The 14,837-nt window shown below is 31.1% G+C and overlaps 3 protein-coding genes across 3 annotated transcripts; all 3 read right to left on the reverse strand.

Annotated features, from left to right (window-relative positions):
* Nucleotides 1–1,436: 1,436 nt before the first annotated feature.
* Nucleotides 1,437–4,678, reverse strand: LOC110723209 (protein SRG1-like). Its single transcript, XM_021902550.1, has 4 exons — nucleotides 4,067–4,678; nucleotides 2,715–2,962; nucleotides 2,037–2,364; nucleotides 1,437–1,880 (listed from the first exon to the last, which is right to left on the reverse strand). The coding sequence occupies exons 2-4, from the start codon at nucleotides 2,945–2,947 to the stop codon at nucleotides 1,737–1,739; spliced, it is 705 nt and encodes a 234-aa protein (XP_021758242.1). The 5' UTR covers nucleotides 2,948–2,962; nucleotides 4,067–4,678; the 3' UTR covers nucleotides 1,437–1,736.
* Nucleotides 4,679–11,405: 6,727 nt separating this feature from the next.
* LOC110723000 (probable 2-oxoglutarate-dependent dioxygenase ANS) lies at nucleotides 11,406–13,093 on the reverse strand. The gene is made up of 2 exons (XM_021902273.1): nucleotides 12,538–13,093; nucleotides 11,406–11,642 (listed from the first exon to the last, which is right to left on the reverse strand). The coding sequence occupies exons 1-2, from the start codon at nucleotides 12,874–12,876 to the stop codon at nucleotides 11,406–11,408; spliced, it is 576 nt and encodes a 191-aa protein (XP_021757965.1). The 5' UTR covers nucleotides 12,877–13,093.
* Nucleotides 13,094–13,171: 78 nt separating this feature from the next.
* Nucleotides 13,172–14,206, reverse strand: LOC110723001 (S-norcoclaurine synthase 1-like). The gene is made up of 2 exons (XM_021902274.1): nucleotides 13,931–14,206; nucleotides 13,172–13,453 (listed from the first exon to the last, which is right to left on the reverse strand). The coding sequence occupies exons 1-2, from the start codon at nucleotides 14,204–14,206 to the stop codon at nucleotides 13,172–13,174; spliced, it is 558 nt and encodes a 185-aa protein (XP_021757966.1).
* Nucleotides 14,207–14,837: the final 631 nt, after the last annotated feature.

Below are 14,837 nucleotides of genomic sequence, written 5' to 3' on the forward strand. Positions count from 1 at the left end.
ATATGCATTTACGCAATTACGCATCGATCCAATTAAGGAGATTATACCTTAGATGTAGACGATGTACTATAAACCATATATAATTAATTTGCACGTGATTAAAATCTAATTTATGTCATGCTTGGTAACTATAAGCGTTACAATGTACGGAGTATTAATTATATTACCATTACAATTCAATGTCTAGCCGATCGATTATGCATGATGGTCTATTATTCAATACATGCACAACTATTTGAAATTTTTCCCATGAGTCCAATCCATCCTCAATTCCTCATTATATGTGTATTTTTCCTTTTCAATACAACATGTAAACTATAACAAATTACAATAAATTATTATTGTTACAGGGTGTTATTATTATTCAACGGTGAAAATTAGATAATACACCCGGGTGCACCATGCTCATGGTGCACCCGGGTAAACAAAAAAAGGCGGAAAGAACATATAGTGTTTGATAAAGAACATACCTATGTTTGACAAAGAATATACCTTTAATATGTTTTTTGAGTGTGATCAGTGTGTTCTTTGAGTAAAATTATATGTTCTTTATATTATAACTTATGTTATTTAACATATGTTGATAAACATATATTTTTTTTGGGTTTAATAATACAAAGTATGTTCTTTGAATTTGGCGTGTATGTTCTTTAAGGTCGTAGTGACTCCCAAATTCTATTTTTTATTATCACATGTCATATTTAAATTACTTTTATTATCGTATATTCTTTGAGTTTGATTAGTGTGTTATTTAGGTATTAACTATATGTACTTTACAATATAAATTATGTTCTTTTAACATATGGTATTTTGAAATTTGATATTGAAATCTTAAATTATTTTTAATTGAAAATAATGTTAGAGTAAAAAAAAAAAACTAAATTATTATGGGAAGTTGAATTTTTTTTGGAGAGATAGAAAACTATTTTTTGGGGAAATGATATCTTTGGTAAGGATTTTTTAAGAGGTGATCAACATTGGCATGACTCGTATCCCGACCCGATCCGACCCGAAATAGGGTGGGTTTGGGCAAAACTAAAAATACATTTTTAGTTAAAACTCGAACCGGGTTCGAAAAAAGCCCGAAAACCCGCTACTTTTCTACGGGTTTGGGCACAAGAAATTATGATATGGCCCGGCCCTACTCGATTTTTTATCACCTCTAAATTTTTCCCGTTAATAATGTGTAATTTTTCAGAAAATTTTATCAAGTTTTTATCTCGTTCTTTTTATTATATCTTTATGTTCTTTGGTAATGCATGTTTTTGTCAAATACAAACATGTTCTTTGTCAAATACATGTATGTTCTTTATGAAACACAGGATGTTCTTTTCGCCTTTTTTTTATTTATCCGGATGTACGATGAGCACTGTACACCCGTGTGTATAAACCACGGATTATTCAACGGTCTATAATTAAACGAGGACATATATAATTTATTCGGGTACATAACTACGTAACAAATGCAAGGGTTGTATGTACAAAACTACAAAAGGTAGCTACGTATTACATGAAATCTACAAATTCATGTATATTTGTATAACATTTATTTGGAACATTAATTGTATCAAAGTATATTGTATCATAGTGATGGAATATAAAACCAATGACTGGTTTTATATTGTTTCAATTAAATTAGCTTAGGTCATCTTAACAGTTGTGATGGGTCTAATGCTTGTGGGATGGTAGCGAAAAAAGATTTCACTGTAATTTTTCACCCTTTTGTAAATAGCTGGCTAATCTTCTGTTATTAAAGTTTTTAGAGGTCCGATTTCCTTATGTTGAGCAGGGCCGCAGAACAATGGTAGAGAGACCCTTTCTTTTTCCGGGTTTGGCACCACTCTATGTATTGCGCTTTTGAAGATGCCATTGCTCATTATCTACACAATCAAATTAAAATCACGAATTTCAAAATTTAGGCTCAACTCGAGTTTGACAATCAACTAGACCAGCAAACCCTGTTTACTGTTCTTTGTGACTCTCTATGGATAACAAATCAATAATACGACGTAACAAAAAATAAAAAAAACTCCTACCTCCATTTGGTCGCCAACAATGACAAAGATAGCATGAGGAAGAACGGGTGCTTTAAACCACTTGTTATCTTTTTGAAATTCAAGGCCTTCAATTTCTTTATCTTGCAACAAAAAAGTCATGGCACTCGAGTCTGCATGTTTGCTAGAGGTTCGAATTTGGTCAATATATGAACATGGTATGTAAAAATTAAATCTCGCTATCACTTGTAATGTTCCTCCATATTCTTCCTCAAAACTATTCTCTTCCAAGTTCAAACATCGTGCCATATATTGGATCAATTTGTCATGCAACGTTTTCACGTTCATACTATACTCTTCCAAAACTTCCCTGCAAAAAAAAATTTGATTTGTTCGTTTAGTTGATTAGATATAATGGACTTATATTCAAATTGAGTATTAATAACATGGATAAATTAAATTAAAAGAACAAAATAATTTAACAAGTTTACTACATACAAATATACAATGATGTACTTGTACTTGATATATACGTTGTTTTATTCCAAGGCGAAAATGGTAGGTATAAATCAATACGAATATAACAAGATCCCACATGACTATATTTTTATTTAAGCATAATTCGGTAAAGCTAGTCAAAATGAAACAGGTGAATAGTGTAAAAGTCAAACTGTTGCAACTATAAAAAAAACGGAGAAAGTAGTATATACATTTAAGTACCTAAAAGACGGAGGAGTTTGAGGCCAACCATCAAGTTTGCGTTCCTCAAAAGGGTAGGTTGTGAGCCGTAAGTGCGACTGCCATAAGAGAGGTACATTGTTTGAAGTGATTGAGTCATTGCCATAACCTTGAGGTTCTGTTGCTGTCCTTACATATTTCTCTTTCTCCTCTTGAGGCAATCTATTGAATTCGAGCCCAACATTTCGAACTTTGTCCAAGTATTCCACAGACATGCCATGATTTACAAGCTAACAAAAACATAAATAAAATCATCATCATCATTAGTACATACAAATATACAATACCTTAAATAAATAAACTTATGACATCAATCAGAGTAACCTTTTCTATTTTATGACAACAACCATAATACTAATTCTTTATTGGATGATTTTGAATTTTTTTTTTATGTCAAAATTAATTATAATTCATCTATCAAATTTTAAAGGAAAATTAATGTATTTTGAAACACCCCTGATTTACTAATTAATAAATTTTGAAATAATTTTAGGATTATTTTTATGATTTTTCTAATTAATTTACAAAATTCAATTGTTATTATTGCTTAAATTAAAAAATAATTAATAAATTAACTATAAAAAAAAATAAATTAAAAAAAAAACATTTATAATAAATTGGGTTATCTTGCCTTTTACCACTGCAAAAAAACGAAAAATTTGCTTTTATCACCTCCAAAAAAAAAAAAGGTTTTATTTTACCACCACATAAAAAAAAATAAAAGTTGACTATTACCATTAATCACTGCCAACTAGCGGATTCCGTCCATAAATCCGTTAGTGGGGCCCTACCATGTCCATGCGTCGCCATATTATTGAGTTTTTTTTTTACCCAATAATATGGTGACATGTGGGCATGGTAGGCCCCACTAACGGATTTATAAACGGAATCCGTTAATTGGCGGTGATTGGTGGTAAAAATCAATATTCAATTTTTTATGTGGTGGTAAAATAAAACTTTTTTTATGAAGGTGGGAAAAGCAAATAATTGGTTTTTAGAGGTGGTAAAAATCAAAATTTCCTAATAAATTTGACATAATAAATAAATCAAGAATCAGCCAATATAAAATTAGTACTACGTATAATAATAGTTATTTTAAGGATGATTACCATAGAATTTTTACATCACAAAACCCTCTTATTAGAAATTATCTTACAGGCGTAATTATCAGGGTGGTTCAACCATGTTTAAAATAAGATTGCGCTAAGAAAAACGTACAGCTCAACAAATAAATTATTTCAAAAGAAAAAAAAAATCAACAAATAAAGGCAAATAATACAACGTAAATATGCCCTTAAACTAATATAAAGAAAGAAAATTCATGATCAGCTCACCTGGAAGCAACCCCATGAGCTGAGAGCAGCATGGAGTTTCTTCAATTCGTCGGCCACCACATCAGGAGATGGACATGAGAGAAAAGCGAAATCGATAACATGGTTTTCCAATATATGGAAGATCAGCAGCCATATTATTATAACTATGTTGATTTTTGGTGCTGCAAAATTTAACAAGATTTTTGCTTGTTTATAATTAATAAGCTAGCTTAGTAGTTAGTATTAGACTAGTATAGTAGTAGTAATTAGCTGCCTTAGCTTGAACGTATAGTAGTGATATGGTCACCTAATTTATAGTAATTTCATTATTAAAATTTTCGTCTTCCTAATCAATTTTCTTTTCCTTCGTTTATTTTATTATTTTTTTTTGTCAAATTCTATGTTCTTAAAGTTTTCTTCATTATGTTTTTACAACTAACTACGTACTCTTACAATTAGAAGTCAAGTAACAGCCTGACCAATAATTAAGAATTCTTTTGGTCAAAGAAGGTAGGTCTAGAAAACATACAAAGTTTGTTATATAAAATATTTAAGACAATCATTATTGTTGGACAAAAGGAGTATTTTTATCTTATTTTTGTTTATTATTATTTTCTTTTTTTGGAACACTATTAAATTACAAATAATACTCCAATCATCAAAATATTAGTTGGATAAAAAATAGTATATATATATATATATATATATATATATATATATATATATATATATATATATATATATATATATATATATATATATATATATATATATATAGGAGTTGGATCATGTGAAAACAAGTGGTAAAGTAAAAACTGAAAACAGTTAATCTGGGCCGTACATCATATCTTATGGCTGAGATTTTTTCCCCTTATTTTCAGACATCTTTAATCTTTTAATTCACACGTTATTTTCTCTCTCCTCTCTGTTCTCTTTCCTACTTTCTCTCTCTTCAACCAAGTTCTCTGTTTTCTCTCTCTACTGTGTGTTTCTCTCTCTTCGTTCTCTCTCTAAACGCGGCGGAAGCATACTCTGAATTCTCCGTTGAAGCGGCTTAGGTATTTTTGGAGGTTCGATCTGATTATATTTTTTTTTTTTGGTTTTTGGTTTTTTAATCGTGTTTTTTAGGTTTGAACTTGATTTGATCTTCAATTGTTGTTTTCCTTCTGATTCTATGTGTAATTGTCGTGAATTATATGCAATTTTGTTGTATTGTAACTGAATTTTGATAATAAATTGCGAATTTAGGCTTTAATTTTTGCATTTTTGCTGTTTTTTTTTTTAAATTTTTATATACTGGATTATTTAGCTATAGAATGTCAATTGTTTGATATTATTAGCAAATTGGTGGTGTCGGTGGTGGTGGTGGTCTAGGTTTGGGGGTTTTGGTGGTGTTGATGGTTGTGGTGGTGTTGGTGGTTTCGGTGATTTTCGGTGGGTTTTGGGTGGTTTCGCTTGGTTTGTGGGTGGATTCGGTATTTTTGGTGGGTGTCGGTGGTTGTGTTGGTCTAGATTTGGGGGTTTTGGTGGTGTCGGTGGTGGTGGTGGTCTGGGTTTGGGGTTTCGGTGGTGTCGGTGGTCTGGGTTTGGGGGTTTCGGTGGTGGTGGTGGTCTAGGTTTGGGGCTTAATCGTTCCCTCAAAATCGGCCGTAGGAAATTATGGGAAAAAGAGAGGTACCGCCATTAAGACGCAGAGCTTGAAACTTCATCTTTCAGTTTTCGTCTCAGCAATGAAGCAGAATGAAGATGTTGCTTCTACTACTTGCCTAATTCTGTAATTCCCCAAATTTTCAGAGAAGAAAGAAGGAAATTGAAAGTTGACACTGACAAGTCACAATATTCTGGGAAAGCCTTCAACATACAATGTATTCCATAAAACTTTGAACGAAGTATATGGAAAACTAATTTGCAGTAGTTAACTAGTTATAAATTTTGTAATTTTTTTTTTCTTTTTTTTTTGTGTGTGTGAAAGGTTATTGTAAAATCTCAAACATAAATTTAAAATCTGTGTTGGTTTTAAGCCTCTAGTTTTTGGCATGTTGAAAGCCTATTAGCTCAATTGGTCGAGCACCGTGTAATCACGGGATGTAGGTTCGAATCCTACATAGACTTTTTTAATACCCTTTATTTTTATATTTAGTGACCTCTGGGTAAATGGTGTCAAATTGATTTAATTACCCGAAGTTTATATATAGTTACCTTATTTTCGTATATAATGACCTTAGTATTATGGAAATGTTGTAAATTTTGTTTCAGTCACCTTATTTTTGTATATATCAATCTTGCTGGATTTTCAGCAATATTGCAAGCTATAATTAATATAGTTATTTTATCTTTGTATATAGCGACCTATATGTAAATGTGGTCAAAATTGATATAGTTACCCTACTTTTGTATATAGTGACTTCTATGAATAGGATCAAAATTGGTATAGTTACCCTATTTTTGTATATAGTGACAAATGTTGTAAAAATTGATATAGTTACCCTATTTTTGTATACAGTTACGTTATTTTTATATATAGTGACTCTACGTTATTTTATTTTTTTTTAAACCGTTAGATCTTGTTAGTAACAATGGATGGTTGAGATTTTCTGTTTTTAGTTTTCACCATAAGCCCTGTTTTCAGCGGAACCTCCCCGTATATATATATATATATATATATATATATATATATATATATATATATTATTACTAATTTTAAGATAATCTCGATTTATTATATTTTAAATGACTATAATGACTTCAAAATCATAAAACCAAAAAAGAATACCAGCGATGATATTGATCATGCATATTTGATACGTTAATGGAAGGAATATAATACTTGTATATCTCAAAATCACCCTCTTGTTAATATTAGACCTGAAAATCCTAACTCACTCCGAATAATCTAACCCACGAGGTGAAAATTACCCAAAATAATCAGTGATCCGAAAATGACCTGATCCAAACTAACTCAAACGTGACTTGATGCTCGAAATGACCTAACTTGAATGACTCGACACGAAATTGACCGAAAACCCAAAGTTAACCCGACCCGAATTGACCCGGTAGATACTCATGTTTAGTTTTTTTTTAACAGAAATTTACTTTAGTTTATAACTATTGCTTGTATAGAAAAGTTAGGTTTATTCTTGAAATAAGAGGGAATTTTCCCATAATTTTTCGAGAGCGCCCCAGTTAATAATCAATTTGATAAACAAAATTTGTTTATCAAATGGCAAAATGGTAAATAAAACAACATAATTAAATGCCCAGTCATCATGACATTTCCGTAAATATATCAACAATTGCGCAGTGGAGCCCATATTTCATAAAAATTTGTTGATTTATTTACAATTTTGCCATTTGATAAACAAATTTTGTTTATCATATTGATAAACTTGTATTTTCTCCAAATTTTCTAAGTGAAATTATTTTTGGCAACGTGATCCGACTCGAATTTGACCCGACTTGAACTGATCCGACCAAAACTTGACCCGAAAACTAGTCCTGAAAATTGACTCGATCTGAACTGACCCAATTCAACCCGAATTGACCCGAATCGAACTTGATCCGACCTAAACTCAAACCGAAGTATTGACCCGAAACCCGAACTGACCCTACTTGACTCGAAGCCAACCCAAATATTTGCTGATCCGAAAGCGACCCAGCCTGAAATGATCCGATCAAAATACCCGTTTGCCAGGTCTACTTGTTATTGACATATGACATGTGTGTAACTAGTAATCCAGTTTTATACATTTACTAGGTTATCCTCGTGCGATGCACAGTTAAAATTAAGGAAATTTTGCAAAAAACCACCTTTTACAAGCAATTTTTTGCAAGAAACCACCTTATAATTTTTTTTTTTGCAATGACACACTTTAATCAAATTTTTTTTTGCAAATCAATACCTTTATGCCGGAAAATGAGGTTCGACCACATTTTCCGGCGTTAACTACCCCAATCTACCCACAAAACCACCTCTCTCCTCAGCCCCACCCACGAAACCACCTCCCTCCCAAGCCCCACCCACAAAACCACCCTTTTATATTGGCGTTGACCACCATAAACACACCTCCTCTTACGGCGTTGACCACCCTAAATACACCCCGGCCTTTAACGACATTGACCACCCTAACCCCACCTCTATAGCCCTAGCCATCCTTCTCCCCTCCACTGTGAGTTTCGTGGGTGCAGATGGCGTAGTCAACGCCGAAAAATAGGGTTTGACTCTATTTTCCGGCATAAAGGTATGGTTTTGCAAAAAAAAATTTGATTAAGGTGTGTCTTTTTTAAAAAAATTTTATAAGGTGGTTTCTTGCAAAAAAAAAAAAAAAAAGCTTATAAAAGATGGTTTTTTGCAAAATTTCCTAAAATTAACCTTTCTTATAATTTATAGTATTAAGTTGCTTTACAATGTCTATGAAGATTTAGAATTAAATATAAAAATAATCTAATTACATTTAAGGAAAGTAAATAAAATAGAAACCACAATCAAACATCAAACAAATTAGGTATGTGAAACTATAATTTAGGAGAGAAACTTAATTGGTTAATTGAATTGTATATAGATATTTATGCATTAAAATCAAAAGTGTAGATTAAAAATTGAAAAAAAAAACCATTAATAATTGATGACATCATACATAAAATTGGAGGGAAAAAATTTAATGTGAGAATGACACATAAGATTGTTTCATAATTGATAATGTTAGCAATGTTTTGTTTAGTAATAGTTAATACTCCCTCCGTCCCAAAAAGAACGACTCATTTGGCCAAAACTTTGTCCCAAAAAGAATGACCCATTTGCATTAAAACACCACCAATTTGCAACAATATTTGTGCAAAATTAGCTTCCCCATATAAAAATTTCATTTTCCATGTTATTTTATTACTTTCTCTCTCTATTTTTTTACAAACCCCATGTAATTTTATTTTTCCAATATATTTTTACTTAACTTCCTTAATACCCGTGTAATCACCCAAATGGGTCGTTCTTTTTAGGACGGAGGGAATAGATTTACAATGTCCGTCGGTTTAAGGATTGGAAATACTAATTGAAATAAAGATGAAACGACAAGCTTTGAAATTGATAAGAATGTTAATTAATAAGTAAAGTTCTTTTGTAGAATTACCTGTGTATAGGGTTGAAATGTTTTAGATAACTTTTTACAATTTTTTTTTTCTTTTTGTGCAAACTTTTTAAAATTACAAAAAAGGTAACAGAAAAAAAAGGTTATTTATATATATATAAAAAAGCCCTAAATTTGGATGGTACTTGATTACCCGAAAAAAAAGTCCTTAAATTTTAATGGTACTTTTTTTTTGAGAACAAATTTTAATGGTACTTGATCACCAAAAAATGATTGATTATTCTAAAATTTTATGGTACTTGATCACCAAAATTTTGCAAAAACAAAATAAAATAATATTCTATATTAACAATAGTGAGAAAGTCCACAACCCATCAAATTATAGTCGCATATAAAAATAAGTTGTTTTGACATTAGATCACCTAAATTTAAAAAATAAAAATATAAACTTTATATTATGTATAACTTTGATCATTAACCATTCTCTTAGCTGTATTAGTCAATGGAAGAGCTAGAAGGGTACGTAATATTATGGAGGTCATAATATAGCTAATTTAAGAAGTGATTATTTTTTAAATAAAATTATTAGATTAGAATATCATTGCACACAACTAATACAATTATGACTAGTTTTTGTCTAAGGGGAATATTATGTTGATTTGACCAAATATCATGTATATTTTAGGTTTTATTTAATTTGTACTAGTAAAAAATTGATCAATTGTTAGAAAAATGACCCACATATTACTTCGTAGATAGTGACTACTAGTCCCTTGTTGAAAAAAGAGAAAGGGATAGATTGACAAACATAAAATATCGGTAAGCAATGTAATTTACCAATCACACCAATTAGATTTTATGCTACGGCGTATGCGCTTATATGCAATCAATAAATTGTCGTCGGGTGGAGGTAACCCCTTAAACACAGACTTACTCCCCTACCTCTTCCCTTGGCTAACAAATTTAATCATATATAGTATACTATTTACGTCCTTCACATCTCCAACCAAATTCAACATTTGATCTAACAATCTGAACTTGTGATGTTTTTTTTTTTTGGAAAAAAGGTTCCTTTGGTTCTCAATTAGTTAGATGGTTTGTTTATGTCTGATTTTTTTCTATAAAAATTGCATGTATTTATTTGTCTTAGATAATGAATGAGGCAATCATTATTGTATTCTTCAAGCTTAACTTGGAGAGACATTCATTGTGGGTCAGGGCAATCTAGTGGAACCATAAAAAAAAAAGTACATTTATTTACCGCGGTTTAAAGCTATTCATTTGCTTCGTTTTTGGAGGGACAGCAAACCCGAGGGGAGCAAGATGATGAATGAAGTACCACCCAAAATTAATTAATTAGCCTAGTTATGGGAAAAGTAGCTCCTGAAACTTACAAGGTGGTCAATGTTTCTCATTAATACCAATTTTTCGAGTTAACATTCTTAACACCATATGCACAACATGATATTCAATAGTTACAAGAAAATTGTTAAATAGTGACTCAAAATCTAACAGGACTGACTTTGAATGCAGATGTCTCTCAAACTACAAGTGATTTTGAGATTATATATGTATTAATTTTACATTCTCCATTATTATGTCATTATATTATATATGTATTAATATTATCTTAAAAATCAACACTAGAATTTTGTCTTTATTAATAATAAACATATATTTTTGGGTTCATGGTTTTACTTTAAAATTCATTTAAGAACGAATTATCCCCCATAAAAACAAAACCTGATTTTTTTTTTTTGATAAAATTATCCCCCATAAAAATAAAAAGGAAGAAGAAGATCGAGAAAAAGTTTCAGTTTTATAAATGTACGTACGTTGAGAAAAAAATTCATATTCTTATATGTTAAGTATTTTTTTTTTTTTGATAAGTACTTCGTATTATTTAAATTTAACTTAATGATAACTTTTTTTTTTAAAATGTCAAAAGTCAATTCAATAAATGAATTAGATGGATTTTATTAATCGGAAGGTTAAGATTCACTCAATACATATAATGACTATAGTTTTAATATAGCTATTGCAAACTTTTTTTTTTTTTTTGAAAGCATTGCAAACCATTATAAGTTATCTATAAATAGTACAACCAACAGTCCAACACTATATATGTAGTATATCATTAATAATTCATTATGATATACAATAATATACGAAGTATTAAACAACATTGTAGCGAATAGATGCAACACACGTACGTACTTAACTAGCTAGTATTCAAAAAACCCGAGAGTGATTATTAGTAAGCCGAAATATATATATAGTTAAATCTTGATGGATGCAATTGGTCTTTCTCCTTTGGGATGATACTGAAAGAAAATCTGCCCATATCCTTTAACAGTCTTGTACAAAGGAGGTTGATTTTCATTCACCAATTTCTTTAATGGTCCAATTTCCATCTCTGAACTTGGAGCACAAAACATTGCTACAGATAGCCTTTCTTTCTCTGAGTTTGCAACCACTCTATGGACTGCACTCTTGAATATCCCGTTACTCATTATCTACAAATTACAAAATTTATTATTAAAAAAAAATCAATTTATTAATGTTTGGCATCTTTTTTTTTTTCTTCAAATTTCATTTTGTAAAAAAAAAAAAATCAAAAACAAGAAATAAAAAAAAAGTTGTTTCCAATTTTCTATTGTCAGTTTTCAGTTTAAAATTATCATGATTTTAATAAAATTGACTAATTTTTGAATCATTATATGACATATATCACATGATTTTTAAAAACTTAAGTAATTTTGTTGAGCATAACCAATTAAATGCGTAAAACTTGATGTACATATCCAAGATAACAAATGACACCCAACTTGGCTTGACACATCACTTATGATTGAAGTATTGATAGGTGTTTAATTGGAAAAACAATCTCAATGTTATAAGGACTTAGATTTATTATGTTGTGATTAAATTATTAGTGATCTCTAGCGCATCATCATCAACGTCAATAAAATCTAACATGCATAATCTATTAATTCATAAAATAAGACATAACGACATAATATGGCCCCCTAGTCCGTCCTAAGAAACTAATTAAACTTGAAATGCTCCTACTTGAACTTTCATATATTTCCATCCACCTTACTCCTTTGAACCTTTTAGTTCATGGACTTCTTGAACTAGACTATTTAAATAACTATATATACGTCCTTTGTTACTAGACTTATTACTGCGTCGTACTATTTATTTAACAATAAAATGTTACATTATTTTGCTCGTTAGTTATTGTTAAGTTTAATTTTGCACGTCTATATATTATGTGATACAAGATCTAAGAAATAGAATACTTGATTGTTAATTTTCAAAATGACCGTAATAGCTAGTTTGAGTTTAATTTTGTCCACTAGTTTACATTTTAATGAAATTTAAATCGATCATTAAACAAAAACGTACCTCCATTTGATCACCAACGTTAACAAAGAGAGCATTAGGGATGATGGGGACTTTAAACCAGTTATCATCTTTGAGAACTTGAAGGCCTTCAACTTGTTTATCTTGCAAGAGGATTGTCATGGCGGATGCATCCGAATGTGTTCTCGAGGCGCGAACTAGCTCAGGAAACGGACACTTAGGGTAATAGTTTACTCTAGCTTGTATTCTCACGCTTTCACCATATTCCTCAAGGAAGCTATTATCTTCTAAACCTAAACATCGCGCTATTGCTTGAACTATTGTTTCATTCACTTCTTTCACTTTCATGGTGAATTCATGCAATGTTCCCCTGAAATTCATAGTATTAATTAGATAGGATGGATATGAAGCATATGGACTTGCATGAAAATGAGATATTTGATATTTTGATCATAAGGGTTGAATAAAGAAGGTTATTATATATAAACAGATTAATTACTTTTAGTTCAGGTAGCTGACCCCACTTATGAGATTAAGGCTTTTGATTGATTGAATTAGAAAAAAAAATGTAACTTTCCTAAAAAAAAAACACATAATTCTCACCATGTAATCTAAACTTAAGCTAACTCGATCAAAAGTCAAAACTAATATAATCAAATGGAATATATTAAAGAAATTAATTGATGAATGGGGAAAAAAGGGTTTCTAACCTAAAATCAGAAGGATGTTGAGGCCAAAAGGCTAGTCTTCGTAGATCTTCAGGATAGACATTGAGATATAAACGATCATTCCAATTATGAGGTACATTTCGCGACAAAACGGTGTCGTTTCCATAGCCTTCAGGGTCATTGGGTGCCCTTAAATACTTCATCCTCTCCTCTGCAGGAAGTACAAAGAATTCTTTGCTATTTTCACGTATTTTATCCAGAAATGATTCCATTATTCCATGATTTATGAGCTGCAATGTTATGAATATAAAATTTAAGATAATCATGAAAAACAAATCATTAGTTGAGTTTAGACTAAGGGCTTGTTCTGATTTACTGAACTGATGAACTGAATTGATTGAAGCTGAAATGAATTTTTTATGAGTTAAAATGAAATTAGGAGTTGAACGAAACTGAACTGAAATTAAGCTGAAGATAAAAAGCCCTAAATAAAGTTTTGAAAAACTTGTCAAAAAGAATATTTTATGTAACGGAATAATTGTTATATGAAAAATGACTTTTTAAAATTGGTAATTTAGTTTAGGACCTAAAACTCTAATAGTACATTTGTTGACCGATAATTTTTTAAACTAAACGTTACAATTAATTCAATATCTAACCTTTAAAATGGAATAAAAGTTTTACCCACTATATAATCTACCCATGCCATTATATATAAACATAAAAAACGATAAATAAAGTTTAATTAAAAAAAAGTTAATAAGAACCTGAAAGCAGCCCCAGGAAACAAGAGCAGAATGAAGTTTTCTGAGCTCCTCCGCAGCCTCAACCTCGGACGACAACAGGAGAGACATGTCAATGACAGGGCAGTCCATCCAAGGAAGAGCCGAGGGATCGGCTTCCAGGCTTCCGTTGGTGGATACCCTAGTAAACATTTCCGGTACATCTTCGCCGGCGGTTTTTAAGATATCTGCAACAGGCATGGAAGGTTGTTCTGGTGTTACTTGTACATTCTTGCTAACTTTGTATGAAGACATGCTCATAATTTTAGGAGTTAATTTGGATGTAAATTTTTTTTTGATGCAATAATTTGGTTTTAAATTGAATTATCCTTATTATATCCCATCAAAAAAAAATAATTTGAATTATTATTATTGGTGTTTCGGGTGAAAACAATGGGACCTTGTCGAAGGTCCGATGAAGTGGAGAAGACTAGATTCGATCCAAGTAATGTTGGGCCGAAGGTTTCCTGCACAGTAAACACACGTAAACTAGCCTCGGGGGTGTTGCCGAGGAAGGCCCCTCCGATGCTAAAGTTAGTACAGTGCGTAGAAAGAGAAGACTATGCAAGAGAATTAATTGCTTGAGGCTTTGCTTGAATGAATGTACAAATGTAATATTGATGGCTTTTATACCTCTGCATACATGGAGAAGTTGGGCCTTAGTCCAATTGGCTTGCCTTGAGGACTGATCTTTGACTTTAGCACAATTGGAGAGATGAACCTTGACCTTGGGCTTTTAATTGGATCATTTAATGCCTAAGCCCAATTGGACTAAATTGGACCCAAACAACTTGCCCCCCAGACCCGATTTGGAAGGATGACGGGTCGGGTTTGATTTAATCAGAAAAGGAGGGAAGTGAATGATTTAATTAATCCAAAAATTTGAATTTAA

The sequence above is a fragment of the Chenopodium quinoa genome, unplaced genomic scaffold (genome assembly GCF_001683475.1).
Source record: "Chenopodium quinoa cultivar QQ74 unplaced genomic scaffold, ASM168347v1, whole genome shotgun sequence".
Classification (NCBI taxonomy): domain Eukaryota; kingdom Viridiplantae; phylum Streptophyta; class Magnoliopsida; order Caryophyllales; family Amaranthaceae; genus Chenopodium; species Chenopodium quinoa.

What these genes read in the sequence shown, in the direction of transcription:
- LOC110723209 (XM_021902550.1), bottom strand. Translation starts at nt 2,947, where the DNA reads ATGTCTGTGGAATACTTGGACAAAGTTCGAAATGTTGGGCTCGAATTC. An exon ending in CAAACTCCTCCGTCTTTTAG is followed by an intron (nt 2,365 to 2,714) that starts GTACTTAAATGT and finishes TTTTTTTTGCAG; the next exon opens with GGAAGTTTTGGAAGAGTATA. An exon ending in TTGTTGGCGACCAAATGGAG is followed by an intron (nt 1,881 to 2,036) that starts GTAGGAGTTTTT and finishes TTGATTGTGTAG; the next exon opens with ATAATGAGCAATGGCATCTT.
- LOC110723000 (XM_021902273.1), bottom strand. Translation starts at nt 12,876, where the DNA reads ATGAATTTCAGGGGAACATTGCATGAATTCACCATGAAAGTGAAAGAA. An exon ending in ACGTTGGTGATCAAATGGAG is followed by an intron (nt 11,643 to 12,537) that starts GTACGTTTTTGT and finishes TGTAATTTGTAG; the next exon opens with ATAATGAGTAACGGGATATT.
- LOC110723001 (XM_021902274.1), bottom strand. Translation starts at nt 14,206, where the DNA reads ATGAGCATGTCTTCATACAAAGTTAGCAAGAATGTACAAGTAACACCA. An exon ending in TTTCCTGGGGCTGCTTTCAG is followed by an intron (nt 13,454 to 13,930) that starts GTTCTTATTAAC and finishes ATAACATTGCAG; the next exon opens with CTCATAAATCATGGAATAAT.